The sequence below is a fragment of the Trichosurus vulpecula genome, chromosome 3 (assembly GCF_011100635.1).
Source record: "Trichosurus vulpecula isolate mTriVul1 chromosome 3, mTriVul1.pri, whole genome shotgun sequence".
Taxonomy (NCBI): domain Eukaryota; kingdom Metazoa; phylum Chordata; class Mammalia; order Diprotodontia; family Phalangeridae; genus Trichosurus; species Trichosurus vulpecula.
In genome coordinates this window covers 128404622-128424930 of record NC_050575.1, presented here as the reverse complement: position 1 = coordinate 128424930, position 20309 = coordinate 128404622, and the positions used below count along the sequence as shown (strand labels likewise).

Sequence of the window (20309 nt, the reverse complement as noted above, 5' to 3'; positions counted from 1 at the left end):
GAGGCAGGGGAAGCAAACCTTTGATCACCTACTATGTATAAGGCCCAGTGAGAGACACTTGGGGGGAATTCAAATAACATAGTTCTTGCCTAAGAGGAACTTAGTCTACTCGTCTACTCTGTCAGCCTAGTTTCACATTGTAAACCAGAAAAATCTAAAACAGTATGAAGATTGAGTTGACTCTGTTAGGTTTTGTGTGTGTGTGTGTGTGTGTGTGTGTGTTCGTGTGTGTGTTCATTATATCAAAACAATTTTTTTTTTGCAGGTAACAATTGTGTTACCTGCAATCTATTTGATTTATATTCACTTTCTTTTCTTAAGGGGTTTGTTAAACTTGAGAAAGCTTGCTACTTGAATGGAATCATGGAATTAATAGAGCTGGCATGTACTTTAGAATATAGAATTTTAGAATTGGAAGGGACCTCAAAATATAGAAGGCTATTAAAACTTCAATATGCTCTAGAGATCATTTAGTCCAGGGATTCTTAACCATTTTTGTGTTATGGACTCCTTTGATAGCCTGATAGAGCCCATGAACCCCTTTTTAGATTAATATTTTTAAATGCATAAAAATGTATGACATTATGAAAGAAGCCAATTATATTGAAATACAGTTATCAAAATATCAAAAAACCCAAGTTCATAGACCATCAGTTAGAATCTAATCAGATGCCCTGATTTTACATATAAGGTATCTGAAGCCTGTTGACTTACCCAAGGTCTCATAGTGAGTTAATAACAGCTAGGTCTCCTGTTTTCCAGTCCCATGCTTTTTTGCTGTAACATATTGCCATATTTGTCAGTTCATGGATATGGAATTCATTGAGTTCATAAACAGAAAATACATAGCTCATCGTTACATCTTGGAAAAGCATTGTGGAAAGACTGCTGGACTTTTAAGAAGACCTGGGTTGGAATACTGCTTGCAATGCCTAGTAACATGTATGAGCACAGTCTTAGTTTCCTCATTTGTGAAGTAGGGATTATATACTACTTGAGATACCCTCCTCACAGGATGGTTGTGAGGCTCAAAAGGGATAATGTACATAAAGTGTTTCATAAACCTTAAAGTCTAATGTAACTGTCACCTATTAATATGATAGTTCTTACCTACCTAGTTACATTTAGATGTTTGATTTCTAAGTAGTACCTCTGTTTCTTCCCTCATTTAGAATCTTCCATCTAGGTCGTGTTTTAAGTTCCAACCCCTCCCTGAAGCTTCTCCTTATTTACTCAGTTGTCATTGTTCTTTCTCTCTTCAGACTGACTTATATTTACTTATCTGTGTACCTATTCTGTTACCTGTAAAATAAAAGCTCCTTGAGGGCAGGCATTCTCATTAATGTCTTTGTGTCCATCAGCAGTACCTAGCATAACAAACATCTTGCTCTAAGTAAATGCTTACCAAAGGTTTTTTGAATTGAATGGAATTGAACTTCATGGGAGTAGGCAGTGAATTGGTAAGCATTCATTAAGTGCCTACTATATGCCTGGTGATGTGCTATCTGGATATATAAAGATAAAACTGTCCCTGTGCTCAGGAACTTACTATATTCTACTGATATAACATGTTCACAGATCGAGGTAGCGCTTAAGCTAAACATTTAAAGCAGTGGTTCTAAAAGGGGGAGGTGAAAAGGGCAAGCATTTCCAGAATGGAGTAAACCTATGTGGGAGGTGGGAGATGGAATGCTACATATGGGGAATTGTGGCTGGAGCATAGAATGTATAAAAGAGAATAATGTATTATAATAGCCTGAAAAGAGAGGCTGAAGTCATATTATAAAGGGCTTTAAATGCCAGAGGAATTTATATTTTATCCTAGAGGTACTTGGAAGCCACTAAACAAATTTTAGAAAGGATACTAGCAAATGAGAACTCATCTAGAGAATGGTGACCAGCAAGATAGTGGACTGGAAGATAGTACTGTTTGGTGATGGGTTGAAGGAGCTGAGGATGTTTAGTTTAGGGGAAGAGAAGACTGGAGAATTTGATAATTCTTTTCATTTGGAAAATGAATTAGAATTATTTTGCTCCTGCAGAGGGCAGAATAGGAATAGTGAATAGAATTTTTGAGAGGGACAGATTTTGATTTGGTGTAAGGAAAGTCTTCCCAATGATTAGAGCTGTCCAAAATTAGAGTGAATTAGCTCAGAAGTTATTGAGATCCTTATTGGAATGTTTCAAATAGAGACTGGATGAAAATTTGGTGATAGAGGAAAATTTTTTTCAGCTATTGATTGGCCTTTGAGGTCTTTTCAAGCTCAAAAATACTTTGCTTCTTTGAATGAATGAAAGAATATGTCTGGTTAAGTTTTATTCAATTAAAAATATCACAAATTTGGCAAAACACGTTGATGGAAATTTTTTAAAAGTGCCAATTTTTATTTTAAATTCACAAGACGGTATGAGCTCCCTCTGGTGGCATATTAAATACATCACAAAATTTAAAATTGAATTCTTGTTAGGTAGGGGGTAGTCATAGCATTTAGAACTGGAAAGAATCTTAGACATTGTCTAGGCTAACCTCTTTTCTAGAGAAGGGAAATGACTTGCCCAAGCCCATAGATAGTTTTCTGAGTGGGGATTTATATCCAAAAACCCTAATTCAAAATTGAGTGCTCTTTCCGTGGTACTAAACGATTAGATCTGGAAAGGTACCATACAGGCTATTCAGTACAATTTCCTTTTATACTTAAGGAAGCTTAGGCTCTAAAAGGTGAAGTGATTTGCCAAGGCCGAAAGAACCAGATCTAAAATTCTCATTTCTAGTCTTCTAATTCAATGTCCTACATATTCTAAGACAACTAGAATATTATCAGATGAGTTACTTTATGTAAAGAGCTTTGTAAACCTTAAAGCGCTATATGAAAGTCAGTTAAAATGCTAGATATTATTTAGAACTGTTAAGTAGAAAAAAGTACAATGATTTTTCCTAATAATCTCTTTATATTAGTTGAAAGCAATCATATCACCTTATATTTGTATGCTGTGTTGCAATTTAAAACACCTTATGGAGGTGAGAGTGGCCCTGGGTTTTCAAAGGCTAAGCCAGAGGAATATGAGCTTAGGTAAGTTACCATATTGGAAAGGCTTCAAGTATTGTGCCAGTAATAGCTTAGCTAAGAGTGGACGGACTTATCTTAACTGGTTATTTGCTTGGTGTTGAGTTAAAAATGTCCATGGCAACTGTTGAAGCAAAGAACAATAGAAAATGGCCTTTAGTCTTACTTGTTTTTACCATTTCAGTTTTGCCCTTTCACCCATTCTGTTTTCAGTGTGATTATGGTGTAGTCATAGGAAAGAGGCTAGAGGGTGCTAAGAGTCAGAGTTTTTAGACTGTTTATAAACATTAAATTAATCTTAGGTACTCTAAATATAAGGTCTTTGTCCAGTTGATACCACTGGATCGACTTAACCATATCAATATTGGTAATTCTCTCACAATAAACTACAGAAGACAGAAGGAAGTTGCAGTTAAAATGAAATAGTAGCCCACAGATTCTCCATAGAGAGGCAGATGAATTGGTTTCATTCCTAAAGGTAACAAGAAACATTTATTTTTCTTAAGAAATTGTATGTTTTAGTTCTCAGTAATAAAATATAAAGCAAAAAATAAAAGTTTTTATGAAACCCTTTCTATTTAAATAAAGTAGAAAAAAAATGAATTAAGAAACAAACAAAAATACTTTTGTTCTCTGTCTCCTTCTAGATGTGACTGAAGTTCTATTACTTCAAGGTCATGTTCCTTCTTTCTCTCTCTCCCAGCATAATTGTAGTCAACATATATGTAGTTCTCGTTCTGCTGATATTGTACATTTATCCTCATGAATATAGGTCTTTCCACATCTCCTTGTATGAGTCATTTTTTATATCACACTATTGTATTACATTATTGTAGAGCAGTTTATTCAGCAATTCTCAAGTTTTTTACCTATAAATTGCTCATCCTTTTTCTGCTATTACATACAAGCAAGAGTAGCTATGAATATTTTTGTGCACATAGGTCTTTTTTTCCTTCCTTTTTGTGTTTTTGAGATAAAGTGTTATCAACAGAATTACAGAATTATAAGCTGTGTTTTGCTATTTTTATTACATATTCCTGTATTATTCTCCAAAGTGTTTGCACTAGTCTGCAGTCCCCCAACAAAGTATTAGGATTCCTGTTTCTCCACAACACTACCAACTTTGGTTTTATAATTTTTTTAGCTACTTTTGTCATTCCAATGGGAATTAGCTAGTGCTTAAGGTTGTCTTGATTTGTGTTTCTCTGATAAGTAGGGAATTTGAACAGAAATATAATTTCTTGGAACAGTTGGTATTTTTATCTTATAGTGCCCATTATGAGCATAAGCAAAAAAAAACTGCTGTAAAAATAATTGTAACTTATGCAATTATTATCTAACATTTTCAAAAGTAAATTTTTTATTTTTTTGTTATTCTGAACTTGACAAGCACCATCGAATATGAGCATTTTCATATATAAAGAACAGAAAAAAGATTATTCATGAAACTGGTACTATACTTTATGTGTGTGTGTGTATATATATATGTATGTATGTGTGTGTGTGTGTGTTTTAAAAATGTAATACATTCAGCATATTAGTTCTAAAGCTATATGTTTCCTACTGATAACTTGTGTTTTATGCAATTTTTAGAAGGTCTTCATTGATGTTATTCTTTTTTCTGCCTTATTATCCTAAATCTCCTTAAACCACTAGTTCTCCCCTCCCCAGCAAAAATCCCATTTCTTGAAATTCTTAAGCATAGTCAAGCTAAACAAATCCACATTTTGAATTATATCTGAAAATGTATATCTCATTTTTTACCTCTTGTTCATAACTTCTTTGTTGAGAGGTGGGAAGCATCTTGGATTCTCAGAAATCATGGTTGGTCCTTATACTGGACAGAGTTCTTTATTCTTTTAGTTTTTCTTTACAATGCTGTAGTAACTGTATATGTTGAAGCAGCTTTTAGTGAAGTGGATAGAGTGGGCCTGGGGTCAAGAAAATCCAGGTTCAAATATGGCCTCAGATACTAACTGTGTGACCTTGGGCAAGTCATTTAACTTCTTGTCTCAGGTTCCTCAGCTGTATAGTGGAGCTCCTAAAAGCACCCACCTCCCAGAGCTGTTGTGAGAATCAAATTCGATAATATTTGTATAGCTGTTATCGCTGCGCCTGGCACATATTAAGGGCTAATCAATACTAACTGTCATTACTATTTTTGTTCTCCTGGATTTGCTCACTTTTCTCTTGGCTAGTTCATACACATCTTCCAAGATCTTTCTGAATCTGTCCCTTTAGTTATTTCTTGTGGATGTGCCAACATCTCTTAGAGAATGAAGAGGTAGAGAGATTCTATGAGGAATTTGATAAGACCTTTCTGAGTCATTGTATGCTTGGATCCTCAGTGACATCAGTTGAGAGTTGGTAGAGAGAAGGGTGAAGAATGTGTGACAACATGACTGAGAGGATGAGAATCAACAGAGGCTAAAGTCATATAAACTACTCACAAACCTCAGTACTATATGTCATGAATTCTTTCTTTAGGAAGAAAACAAAATTACATGGGAGACATCAGAGTCAGCTGGGTTTTTTTTTTTCAGGTAAACTATCAGCTGATAAGAGCAAAGGTCAAAATTACTGTTTAAATAGAAAGGATATATATGAGAAGATAGTGTGATGCAACAGCTTTTAATTGATTCAGATATGTCCTTTGATGCAGAAAAGTTGGAAATACAAAAAAGGGAGAGATATTGACCCTCTTTATCAACTGCAAAAGCTTAATATGTAAAACTTGTTAGAGTGAGGAGACTAAAGGTACCTGGAAATTGACTTAACCAACAAATACTTGCTTTCCTTGCTAAATGAAGAGAGATGGCCGTCAAGAGTAATGATGACAGTTTGGAATGCAAGCTCACTTGTTAAAACAGTACAGTAGCATTGTGGAAAATTATGAGCCGATATTGCTCTATAAAACAATGAAAAGCAGTAGAGTAAAAATTACTTTATGAAAGTGTGGTATGTGAGTTAAATGAGCCAGGCCATCTTAAGAGAATTCATAGATGAAACTGGAAGGATGGCAGATATATGTAAAATGGAACACATTGCTACAACAAGGAGACCAAAGGAACCCAGAAAATGCTAGTTAGCCAGCATTTGCCCTACTTGCCAAATGGAGAGAGATGGCTGCCAAAGGTAACACTGCATTAGAATATAAATTTGTAAAATCATGAAGAATAATGGATGATTTGAACACTGTTATCTTTATAAAACTGAGAGAAGCTGTCAGAAGGAATTTGGCAAGGTACCCAGCTAAGCAAAGTCACCCCAGGGACATTAAAGATAAAATGAGAAAGCAAATTACAAACAAGAAAAATGGAAAAGATTTGCAAAAATTATTACAACAAACTTTTCTCCATCAGTCCATAAGACTTGGACTACAATGTTCCTGAGGGACTTAAAGAGGAAGTTGAGTTGGCCCTAAACAGCACAGAGATGGGAAAAGCATTTTGATTAGATCAAACATATAGAGAAGAGAGTCACACTAGGGGTGATAAAATTGTGAGAATATTGAGTGAACAATGTACAAGATATCTAAAGGAGAGGAAGATGCCAATGACTTGAAAAAATTTCATACATTATTGATACTCCCCAAAAAAGAAAACATCAACAATTATAGACCTGTATGCTTACTGTCCTGTCTTTAAAACTTTTTATGATGGTCAACTATATGTAAATTAAGGACATCTTTGATGATAATAATTGAGAATAAGCAGGCTGGGCTTTTGCATATGTTATTTAACAATACACCAAATCTTTGCCACTTCATGATTGATTGTGCTTGTTTGCTTATTTTGGAGGGGGAAAAAAACATTCAACTTGGTAAAATAAAATGCCGCCTTATAGGCTCTTTTTTTACAACAAGATGTCTCCCATCCGTGTATCAAGATTTTTAAGATTCCCACAATAGGAATGACCTTGTTCAAGAACCTGATAATAGATATCAGATGAGGCATAATAAATAGAAATTTATGCTCACCAAAAATTATGCCATTATGGTGGTATATATCTGGAGGTTAGAATTGAGATCAAAATTCCATCTAGATGCTCCTATTTATGGATAAAACATTGCATTGATTGCCCCTAGTGGCAGAGCCTTCTGGAAGAGATTGGTAATCACAAAACACAGTATGGCCTGTTTATCGACACAGGAAAGACCAAATTGATGAAGAATGTTTGTTGCCCAGATTTCTTTGTGCCTCTGAATGGATGCCCTATAGAACTTGTCCAATAGCATCTATATCTGGGATAGACAATATAAATGAAGTTAGCTGGCCCCAGAGTTGAAAAGGAAGAGAGTGGGTTATATTGCTTCAAGAAATTGCAAAGCACTTTGACCTCCAAGCTTCCCATAAGAGCTAAAGCCCATCTTTTTAATAGAAACATTTTACCAGGGCTTTTGTATGGTAGTGAGACCTGGAACACCACAGCCTCTGAAGAACCAAAGATGGGCATTATACAGAAGGCAATGAACAGACAGTGATGCTTAGATAGAGATACTTATGTGGGTACTTATGGACTACATTATATTTCTAGTAATGGAACATGCTCAAAAAGTCTAGGAGATAGCATCAAGAAAATGTAAGATCAGAAAAGGATGAGAGCAAGGTATAACAGATGGACAGTCTGAATGTTCTGCTGGTTTTCACAAAATGTAAGAAAGAGCACTGGGGAAGCCCTTTATTATGTTGGGCTAATTCTCTGTGGCGTACCTATGGACAAAAAAGGAGAACTAAAAAAACACTGGATAAGAAGACATGGATAGGTTGTGATTTGTACCAGTGGAGGGAACACTTGCATTGAAGAGTTCACAGATCCACTGAAGTATTCTTAATGTTCTCTGCATTTCAGAAGCATGGCATTTGCATATCATGTTCTAATTTATTAAGCATGTGCATCATTTTACATAGCACCCCCCTGAGTTGGACAGGGCACTGTCATTCCCTCAAGGGATAGTGGAAGGGTACTTGTTTCATTTGCTACATATCCAGGAGCATATGATTACTCATGCCAAGGTTTGGCTAGCTCTCTTTTCCTTTTGCCCTGTTGACTACATTATTTCACACACACACACACACACACACACACACACACACACACACACACAAAATAGGTTTCCTGTATTATTGTGAGAGACAGTGGGGAAAATATGGTTTATCTCTTTCGGGGACCCTTTTTGGCAGTTTGTTTATTCAACAGTGCCTTCAATGTATGAGGCTCCATGGTAGGCCCTTTTATTTTGGCAACTTGGTTGAAGAGGAGAGGCACTGTGGCATAGGGGAAAAGAGCATTGAACTGATAGGAGAGGTTAGTTTGGCTCACCATTCTGTCATTGCTCTGTGATGTAGTGCAACCCATTTTCCTTCTGTAGGCCTTGTTTGCTCTCAGTTGAACCATGTAATGGTGGTTTTGTGGAAAGTAGCTAGGTGGTGCAATGGATAGAGCACTGGGCTTAGAATCAGGAAGTCTCACGATCAGGAGTTCAAATCCAGCCTCAGACACTTACTAGCTGTGAAATTTGCCCTGTTTGCCTCAGTTTTTCATCTGTAAAATGAGCTAGAGAAGGAAATGGCAAACCACTCCGGTGTCTTTGCCAAGAAAACCCCCCAAAAATGGAGTCATGAAGAGCCAGACATGACTGAAACAACTGAACGACAAGAGTTTGTAAATACAAAATTTTAGCGTTGTCCAAAAATGAGTAATCATTTAGGATGCATCTTGAAAATGTTCCCAGGAATTTGGCTCATTCTTGTGACCTAGTTTTGGAGAACCTGACCTTAAAAGAGCAAGAGAACAATTTTGCCATCTTTATATTATGAACAGTGTTAGTGAATGTCAGTGCCTTCCCTCTGTTCATTATTTCCTGTTTTTCCTGTCAATATCTTGCTTTGTATACATCTGTTTACCTGTCTCCCCCATTTGACTCTAAGCTCCTTGAGGGCAGGTACTGTCTTTTGCTTCTTTTTGTATTCCCAGTGTTTAGCACAGTGCCTGGCACATAGTAGATACTTAATAAAATGTTTCTTGACTGATTGATTGAAGTCCCCTTGGTAGCTATCTGTAGATTTGGATTTATCAGCTCCCTGTTTTTGAGTCTTAAAAGTGGCTTAGTGACAGTGTCTGGCTTTTCCCTCATTCAAAACAAGTAACTAAGAAGGGTAACTGAGAAAACCAAGTAGAATCAAGAAAAGCAGACATCTCATTCAGCATTTGTGTGGTTAAATTTTGTTTAAATGATGCTTTTTTTTTACTTTTTTTTTTAATGCATACTCTGTCTACTAGGTATCAAGGTTACATTGGTGCAGCCTTGGTTTTAGGAGGAGTAGATGTTACTGGGCCTCACCTCTACAGCATCTATCCTCATGGATCAACTGATAAATTGCCTTATGTCACCATGGGTGAGTTGAACTTCTCCCACATATTTTAGGATGGTGTTATTTTTCTTTTTTGCCTTTGAAATAGATGTTCTCTTTTTCTTGAACAAGCTACCTTCTTTCATAGCTTTCCAACATTTCTTGACTTGTATTCTGGCTGCTACCCAAAAAAATGCTTTTTAAAAATCATACTTTGAAATCAGAACCTAGTTGGTTAGAGCTAGCAGGGACTTTTGGGTATAGAATGTCAGAACATAAGTTACCATTAGAAGAGACTTTGGAATATAGAATGGTAGATGATACAGTTTTAGTGCTGGAAAGGATCTTTGAAGTTATCTAGTCCAACCCTTTTTCCTGAACTGTGAGTCCCATCAGCAACATCCAGGACAAGTTGTCCTGCCTTCTAGTCTCAGCTTGAAAAGTCCACTGATAAAGGAATTTACTGTTTCAAAAAAAAGCAGTCCATTTTAAAGAGAGTTTTCCTTAACTGAATTTAAAAGAATGAAATTACAGTTGATAATATTTGCTTTTGTTTCTGAAATTTCTGGGGTAAATTGACACAGAAACAGAGATACAAACAAACAGGGATGTGTGTGTGTGTGTTTCTATTTCTGTATATGTAGCTAGTTATTCAGTAAGCTCTACAAAACTGGTTGTTTTCTGCATCTTAAAATTTTAGTAATTGGTATCTTGGCACCACAGAATCTAGGAAACTACCACCTCGAGTCATTTGGAAATTGCCATTTAGAGACTCTGCAATCCCATTGTGTTATCTGTCCTCTTATAAGATTTTTATATGACAGCTGTTTTCTCTTTGGTGGGGAGAATGATGTGCCCCCTAGATACTATACAGATGAATCTTTGTAATTATTTTTAAATGAAGGTGCTTATAGTAAATTTAGAATTGCATTCAAAACTGTTCCCTTAAAATGTATTCTCTATTGTCGGTTTCAGCCTTATGTACTGTTTGTTTCCTTTTTTCTGATTCCTTTAAATTGAGGAATAATAGTGGGAAAGAGCTGATTAAAAAAAAAAAGGTTTTTTTTAGTTGATATAAAGAAAACACATCAGATTTTCTTAAGCTTTGGAATAGTGCTAATTGGACCAATATTAATAATCAGTAATAATTAACCTAGTGTTTTATATTTTGCAAAGCACTTTCCTTACACAAGTACTGTAAGATAATGCAACTATTACTTCCATTTTACGACTGTGCACACTGATAGTCAGGAAGAGTAATGACAATAAGTCACTTTTCTCCATCATCTTATAGTTTACATAATACTTTCCTTATAATAAACCTGTAAGAGGGTGTAGTGTAGGTGCCATTATACCCAATTTATAGATTGAAAAACTTAAGCTTAGAGAGAAGAAATGACTTGGCTTTCCTAATCAGAATTCAGTGGGGTGCGTTTTCAGACAACTAATGAGATTATTGAGCATTAATTTTATATTTTATTGGAAAAAAAAATCATATCGAGTAATGACACCCACACCCCCTAAATTATACATGTACTTTGTATTTACCTAACTATTGAAAACAGTTCTCATTTATAGATTCCATTGTGAGCATAGGGCTATAGATAATTCAACATTTGTAGTTTACAGACCACTTTAGTAGGTCAGATATGCCCCCTGTATATAGCTTCTTGGTTGTTTTTTTTAAAAGCAGCAGATTTTTTAGAACATTATGTTGTCTTAATTTCTCGTTCAGAATTTGCGTGTGTGAGCCTTTAAAGTTATGATGCTGTTTTGATTAATTTTTTTCTTTTGCGTACTCTGACCACCAGGTGGTGATATTGTTGTATGAGGAGTAGTTTCCGGTTAGTTTTTTTGTTTTGTTTTGTTTTGTTGGGGGGATTGGTTGTGGATGTATGATTTCATCACTGTGGGGAACTAGATGTTAGGGCATCTTCTGCCGCAACCATTATTGTTTTGCTACCATTTAAAAAATTAAAAAAAACAAAAACAAAACAAAAACAAGAGACTAGATCAATTAAGATATTGCGTTAGATGATTCTTTGATAAGGGGACGTCTGGACATTAGGAAATGGTAATACATAATTGCAGTAATCTTATAAAAATGCAGCAATGGTAATCATTACTAATAACTCTTTGAGATTATTCCTGTTTTAGACATGAGGACCTGAATCTAGTTGAGAGATGATGTGATTTATTTATTCAAGGATGCATACCAAACTGCATCTCCAATTGTATGTTCAATGTTCTAAAGTTTACCCTTCCTTCTCTAACATCCTGTTCTGTGTTCTAATATTTTATACTTGCAATTTTCGTAGCCTGTTCTGAGGTTTTTAATAGCCTTTATATTTTATTTCAAAGTCTCTTCCAGCTCTTAATATTGTAGGTTCAGACATTTGTCTTCTATGGTCCCATCCATCTTACACATTCTATGATTCTGTAATTCATGACCTCAAAGTACAGATTAGAAAACAAACAAATCCCTCAGGATTTTCAAATTGGAATGTTTTTATTGAAGTAATTTTTTCTTGTGGAACATTGAAATTCACAGTGGAATTTGGGTTACTGCATATGTAGAATAAGTGTGAAAATAGGGTTTTAATGCACATTTTTATAACTTACTCAAATTAGAATACTTCATTTACAAGAAACAAAACTAAAGTCAACTTGTTAATTAAATTTTTGAGATATTTGACGGGAAGAGCTAGCAGCTACAAATTACCTGAAAGACGAAGGTGCCTACGTTTTGTCTACTCACGGGGCTGTGTTGGCAACTAGCCAGGAGCCTGAAGGCTACTCCTCATTTTCATTGAATAGACTATTGCTATCTTGCTTGTCTTTAATATGATGGTCTATCTGATCAGGACTGAGTCTTGAATGCAAAAGCCCCTCCATAAGGGTTGCCCTTGATGAGAAGGTGATACTTAAGGGAACGGTATATCAGTTAAAGCTGTTTTTAGTAACTCTGTGCTTTAAAAGTGTCTTTTCCTGGTATAATGGTGTATAGCATGTCTGTGAAGTAAGTCTGTGGCCATCCAAAGAAATACGTTGCATCCCTTAGTTTTTTTTTTCTTTTCCTTTTCTCTCTCTCTCTCTTTTTTTTTATATCTATGTAATAAGTGGTTTTTATTAGAGTAACTTTTGAAGTGGCTGATTGCTTTACCTGGCTGTGTTAAAGATTGAGTAAAACATCCAGGCTTAACTACTGAAAGGAAAGGAAAGCGGTAACTTAGATATATCTCTTATAGACAAAAGGGGCAGTCTTATAATTCTTTGATTGATTATATGATTCTTTTATCTTGCCAACTTACTCAACTTAGGCAGACCCAACTAGGATCAGGAAAAGCTTGGATAGTGTTGCTAGATGATATCTTGGCAACCCTTTTTTGTGCCTGCACTGCATTCCTCCCCCCACCCCAAAGTTTTATTTTGCTAGCTTATTCCCAGAGAAGAGCTGCATGATTAAAATTTTAGGCCAGGACATTTCTGGAAAATAAGGCCTTTGTACATTTTCAGAATACTAACCTAAAAAATAAAGAGTATTCAGTTAAGGCACTTGGCAGCTCCTCTCCACCCTGGAACCCTGGGTGATGAGTTGCCAGATGGCACCCATTCCTGCTCCCAGCACTAATTCAGGGGTCTCCTAGGATCTCTTTCTGCTCTGGTACTCTGTCTCAGCCCCCTTTCCATTACTGAACCATGGAATGCTCCCTACACTGAGTGTGCTCCTGTCCAGCCCCTCCCTTAGTGTCCAAAGACCTTTCTGTCTGTCTGCTTAAGCTGCCCTGGAATAGAAAAATACCTCATTGTGACTTTTTCTTGGCTTTCCTAACCAAAATTCAGTCTAGTGTGTTTTATAGGTTGTTGATGAGATGTACCAGGTGAGCTAGGTAGAAATACTTCCTCTCACTCTGCCATCTTGACTCTGCCCTCCTAAAGAATAAATATTGATAAGTTTTTGTGCCATTGGGAAATGTTGGGGGGGGTCCCTACACAAGCCATTTGGGTAAAGTGTTAACCCTAGGCTTGCTAGTGGATTTATAGTTTTCTGATTGTTTAGAAAGTATCTGTAGAATTCAGTTGCAACTTAAAAGCTCAGCAACTCTTAGGTAAACCTTGTGAGATGTCATACTTTGTGAGCAAGAAAATGTTAGAATTTAGTGGAGAATTTAAATTAGTCATTTTTCAAATATATTTTTGTTTGGAAAATGCTAACCATATCTAGCCTTGTTTCTTCTTTTGTGTAAAGTTAATCTTAAAATTTATCTTTTATTGGCTAGTGTCAGTGAGATTTTTGATGTTAAATGATGACTTAGTAATGAGATTTGATGTAGAAATGAGATTTTTGGTGTACTAATTATTTTCTATATGTTTATCTTCAACTGTTAAATTAAGACTTTAACAGGTATATGATATTCTGGCTTTTTGGGAGTCTTTAGAGGAAGAGCAAGTTATGTAGATTCTGTAATTGACAAATAAAATAATACTCTATCCTCCCCTTTTATTTATCCATCTCCCCTTTTCAGTGAAATTCCTTGAAAAAGTCATCTGAAGTACATCTACAATACATGTTTTCACTTTCTCTCCATTCTTCTAAATGCTCAGCAACATGGATTTTCAACCTCATAGCTAACTGAAATTGCTCTCTTCAAAATTAGAATAGTCTCTTAATCGACATATCTTATGCCTTCTTCATTCTTATTCTTGATCTTTCTGCAGCATTCTTGACACTGTTTGTCTGCCTTCTCCTGGATATTTTCCCACTCTGGATATTTATGACTTCTCTTTCTTGGATTTCCTCCTACCTAAGTGTCCCTTCTCAGTCTCTTGCTGGATTTTCACATATATGATGCCTCCAAACTGAATGTACACAAGATTCTGTCCTAGGCCCTCTTCACTCTATACTCTCTTACTTGGTGATCTTATCAGCTCCCATGGTTTCAATAATCATCTCTGCAAATGACTTAGATCTATATTTTCATAGTCCATCTCTCTTCTCTTGAAAGTCAGTCATAGATCACAAACTGCCTGTTGGATATTTTGAACTGGATATCCTGTAGGCACCTGTAGTTCAATGTGTATGAATCAGAAGTTCCCTTTCCCCACAAACCTAGCCTTTTTCTGAACTTCTCTTTCCTTTCAGGGTATTGTCCTCCTTTCAGCCACCCAGGTTCTCAACATTGGAGTTATTCTCAATTCCTTACTTTCTCTTACCCTACATATCTAATCTTTTCTAAATCTTGATGTTTTTACCTCTACAGTATTTCTTGTATCTGTCCCTTTCTCCTCAGCCACAACCTTAGTTCAAGCCCTGATCATCTCTTGTCTGGATTAATGCAGTAACCTAATTATTCTCTTTACTGCAAGTCTTTCCCCATTCTAATACATCTTCCATACACAGTTACCAATATGATTTTCTTTTAACAAATAAATTTTGTTTTTGTCACCTAAAAAAAAAAGAGGAAAAAAAATCAGCAAAACTGATTAAGAAATTGGAAAAAAAAAACCCTGATAATCTATATAATGTTCCATACCTGTGGATCTCTCACTGCTGCAAAAAAGAGAGGAGGAAGGGATCAGTATGTTCTTTTTTCCTTCTTTGGGGTCATCATGTTCTTTGTAATTTTTCAGTGTTCGTTTTCTTTTTTAAATCAACAAGGATTACAAAATTAAAGAAAGAAGAAACAATCAGCAAAGCTGATCTATACATTAGAAAAATATGAAGCTATATGTATAGTTTCTCACTTGTGGACCTCTTGTCTCTGCAGAGAGGTGAGAGAAGGTATCTTCTATCTCTTTGAGTGTACCTTTCTTCCCACAACCCCTCTAACATTAACTATTCCTATCTTTTGTCATCTTTACCAATTTGTTGGGTGTAAGTTGATTGATTGGTTGACCAGAAACCTCAGAATTGATTTCCATTCTTATTATTAGTGATTTGGATTTTTTTCCATATGGTTGCTAATAGTTTGCAATTCTTCTTTTGAGAATTGCTTGTTCATAGCCTTTGCCCATTTCTCTTTTGGGGAATGGCTTTTGGTCTGATATATTTTTATTAGTTTTCTACATAGCTTGGACACCAGATCCTTATCCAGGTGATACAAAGAGTATTTTCCACTGTATTTCACAACTTCCCTTCTTATTCTAGATACATGTTCATTTTCTTTGTGCAGACATTTTTCAGTTTCATGCATTAAAATCATCTTTTTAATTGCCTCTGTTGTATTAACAATACATCTCCTACTCATCCAAAGTGTTTTTCTAAAATATAAGTCCTTCCATGTCACCCCCATACCCAATAAGCAACAATGGGGCCTGGTTACTCACAGAATCAAATATAAAAGCCCTACCTTTCCAGTCTACTTAGATTCTACAGACCTCCCTGCACTCTTCAGTCCAGCTGTACTGGTCTACTCACGGTTTCTTCAACATAATGCTCTATCTCCCATTTACTTGCCTCTGCACTGGGTGTTCAAGCCTGAAGTTCTCCCTCCCAAAACCTCTTACTTTAAGACTCAGACCAAACACCAGCTTCTCTAAGAACCCTCTCCTGTATTATATATTTTTCTTTTTATTAGAATGTAAGTTTCTTGAGGGTCAGTACTATTTTTGCTTTTTCTTTGTATCACCAGTGCTTACGCCCATTGCTTGGTATGTAGTAAGTTGATTGATTGGTTGACCAGAAGACTGATTGTACATAAGTGTTTAGATAATAGTATATTTCTATTTGAGTGCAGCAGTAGATTGTTATCTTCCCTACAATTGTCCTCCTCTGAGAAACAGGAGAATGCAATCTCTAGTGAGATGTTTATTTCAACTGCCAAAACAGCATATACCAGCAGCAAATTTTCTTTACTATTCATCTTTTTGATTTCATGTGGGAAGATCGCACCTACTCTTTTCTAAGGATTAAATCTAGAGATTATTAAGGAAAGTAGTATGACCTCCCCCCCCCCCCCCCCCCCCCCCCCCCCCCCCCGCAGCCTCTGGAGCATTGTAGTCCTGTCACTTCTTATCTGTTTGACCTTGGCCAACTTGTTTCTTTATCTGTAAAACCAAAGAAAGTTGGACTAGATGGTTTCTGTGTTGTAGCTCCAGGTTTTGTAATCTTTTAATGTATTTTTTTGTGCATGGTTGTAAATTATTCTGGTTTCTTTGCTAGCTTTTGCTTTTATGAGTTTGTCTTTTACAGGAAAATGCATTTGAAATATCAAATGTAGAATGTGTTGAATCTCTATTTTAAAGTATAGAGAAAGCCAGGATAAAATAATTGGGAACAGACAAACTATGGACTTGAATTTAAGAATCAGAATCACGGCCTGTTGTAAAAATGGCACAAGGCCAATAGATGGTGCCATTAGCTTAGAAATCTTTGGCTGTAAAATCCTAATATGGTTATAAGGTATATAGGATGTCCTGTACTTCACCACTTCTTAATGGATTTTAATTAATACCAATGGACCAAATTTCTCTTCCTGTTTCTGTTTTAAAACATCAAGTGCCTTCCAGTAACTGGAATGGCCAAAGAGTAGGCATAGAGAAACACTTTCTACATTCTTCATGCCTTGACATTTTTGCCACAAAGTCCATTCAATCCATTTTGAGTTTAGTTCTCAACGTACAACTAAATAAAAGCCCTTGTCAGTGCCCTCCTTTCAGAAGGGTTAGTTCTGCTTTCTGTTCTAACTCCTTTGCTTTAAACTGTACTTCAGAGAGAGAGGTTAACTTGGGCAGCATTACCTGCTCTTGTTTCAGAGTTGGACTGGAATTATCCCCCCTGAAGAATGCCTTTATACTCTGCTGTCACTTGGTGCTTTCCTAATGTCTAGTCTCTGTGTTGTGTAACCTGACTTGAAAGCCGTTTTAGACATTAGTGAACTTGCATTTTAATCTGGGACATGAAGGATTGCTCTTAGTTCTTTGCAGACAGATCTCGTTAGTTACACTTAAATACATTTAAATAATTATTAAATTTTGTGGTCCTTTCAACTGTGAGGAGTCTGAGCGATGTAAAAGAACTGAAAAGTAGTATAGCTTGCCACAGGAGAAATTATTTTAAAAAGTGGACCAGGGTTAGAGATGCATTTGTGAAACCTGTCAGATCTACCTAGAATGAGTTTCCAGCAGAAGCAAAGACTCTTTCTTGAAGAGCTGATAACTAGATAAGCTGCAGAATGCTGAGTTAGAGATTCTGTTTGCTGGTATGGTCTAATGACATATGGATGTGATTAAGAGAGGCAAATATTAAAGTATTTTTTCCTGTGACTTTTTCTAGCTTCAATCTGGTTTTTGGTAGCTATTTGTACAGCCTTTATTTCTATTGATATATATATATATATATATATATATATATATATTTAAAAAGACACTGAATTTGGAGCCAGGGAACCTAGATTCAAACCTTGGTTCTTTGTATGTGACTGTGTATGACTTGAGCAAGTAATTTAACCTTGCTTTGTTTGCCTCACTCCCCTTGTAGATAAAATGAAGACACTGAAATAGATGTTCCTTAATCTCTCTTCCAGGCCTAACATTTTAGGATTCTAAAAAATGTTTATGGTTGCAGAGAACCAAGATTCAAACCTCTTCCATGTAATATCCTACTTTTACCCTGTGACCTCATCTGTGTTTGTATTCCTTGTATTTAATGCAGCTTTTTACAAACTCTGTTTCGTACTGTGTGGATGAAAGATTTTGAGAAAATGTCAGTTTGTATTATTTCCTTTTGAAATATTAGATATAAAATTGTGAATTAAAAATACATATCATGTGCTGCATTATGTGGGGGGCATTGAAATAGGCTTAATTTCCTCTACCACGTTTGAAAATTTTTGTGATGCTTTTTATTTCTGAGGCTATTTCATATTCTCTGTGCTATTGTCTTCTTCCTCACCCCTCAATTTATGAATTCTTTCAAAAGTGATCCCTGACCAAATTAGTTTGGGAAATGCTGCATTAGTAAAATAAAAACCTTTCACTCCTTAGGTACTAGTGGCCCTGATATTTAGTCTCTTCCGGAGAGAAGAGGTATTTATAACCTATCAGGTCAATGAGACAGCACAACAGTAATTATATGAAAAATCCCAGATCCCTTCAAATAGTGTTTTAAATTATTTATTCTGAATAAAACTGGACTCAGTTGTGCCTCTATCCCATTACTACCACAAATTGAATTAAACTCATTGGGGTAATTAGTTTTTCAGAGAAAATGTCCCTTTACATTTGAAAAATACTTTAAATACATGTTAAATGGAAGAATTGGTTTTTTTTGTATGTTCATAGTAAATAAACAGCAAAATATCTGACATCGAGGTACATTTGCTGATGAAAAGAAAGCGTTCTTCCTCCTCACGAGGGGTTTAAATGTGATACTCAGTGCTTACTCAGGAGTGAAAACATCAAATTAAACTGTTTATGCTGACAAAGGACAAATCTGGATTTCAGCAAACGATGCAAGATTGTCTGATTGCCTGGCTTGTCTAAGAATAAAGCTTCTGGCCAAGACATAATGAAATGCATGCATAAAATTAAACCATGGAAAGGCAGTATTTCAGCTTTAGGAAGCAGCGAGATATTCCACCGCTCTCTAGTGGCTGAACGGGGTCCCCTGGTACCCACGTTGTTTCATATTCATAAATCAGCTCTTCACGCATTGGCAATGTCGGCCTTCGGAGCCGGCAGAAACACCGAGAGACTGGGCCTCTCAGCCAGGAACCAGAGTGAAAAATGATCCCAATCGATGGGGCTGTGGAGAGCACCAAATTTTACCCAGAACAAGAAGCAAATTGACTAACAATGAGGGAGGGTGAGTAAGCGCCCTGTCAGGGAGGGCTGACACTGATGGATTGGAAAGTTCTAAATGTTACTCTTTTACCGCCGCATACATCTTGCACTGTGGCAGTCAGTTGTGGCAAACAGGTCCTTGGATGCCTAAAATGGAATGCTGCTTAACACAAGACATTTCAGAGATAGTGAAAAATCTGGCAAAATTGATTTGGCGGAAGAGCAATTGAACTCAGTTTCCTTGTAGATGGTTTTTGTTTTGGGTTTTTTTTTTGTTTGTTTGTTTGGTTTTTTTGCTCCAGAATTCTGAGGCATTATTGAGAGAGATGTTTTTATTTTTCCTCAGAAAGGGACGCTGCTGGCTGGCATAATCCCATATGTGGTTCATTGGCCAAATTCATATCTAATTGCAGAATTATTCCCTGGAAGCCAAATGGAGGAAACTAATTTTAATCAAGGTCTTAAATGTGTTTTAATTGTGTTAATTTTCAAACCTGTCCTGGCTCACATGAGTATATCATAGGCTACTTGTCCCTGTACTAGGTGAGCAATGCTAGGAACATAGTCTGCTCCTAAAATTACAGAAGCAAAGAATATTAACAGCAGAAGGAATGCCGGAATATAGAATGTTAGCACCTAGTCTTTCAGAATCAAGAATATAAACTATTAGAAAATTACAAAATTAAAAGATGTCTTAGAATTGAGAGCATTTGTGATCCTGTGTTTTCCCAGAATGTTCTGACGTTCTTGGTGAACATAAGATGAAGAAAACTGAGCTAGGGAAGTGATTTTTGTATTTCATTCTTGTATGTAATAAGTTGTAGAATTTCCCAATTTGACATTAGTAATTTACTGGATCCTTTACAAGTAGTTTCCTGATTTAAAAAATATTTCATAAAAACAAAACCAAAAAACCCCTCAAACAAAAGGTATAGTATTTCTGGATAGTCAGAGCAAATAAATGCATATCATTTTCTTGGTGTATATCAGTTATTACTGTCCTGTATGTTGTTTTCATAAAATCGAATTAAAATTAACCTTATAATGCTAATGACCAGGGTTCTGTTTCTAGCTTCATATTTGATATTGAACACTCCCCTTTTCTCAC

General features: G+C 35.9%; 1 protein-coding gene across 1 annotated transcript in view; it reads left to right on the top strand.

Moving 5' to 3' along the window:
* PSMB7 (proteasome 20S subunit beta 7) overlaps positions 1–20309 on the top strand; it is an 82405-nt gene that overhangs the window by 7191 nt on the left and 54905 nt on the right. The window contains exon 5 of the mRNA XM_036748991.1: positions 9348–9463. Coding sequence (XP_036604886.1) covers positions 9348–9463 — 116 coding nt within the window. The remainder of the gene's footprint in view (positions 1–9347; positions 9464–20309) is intronic.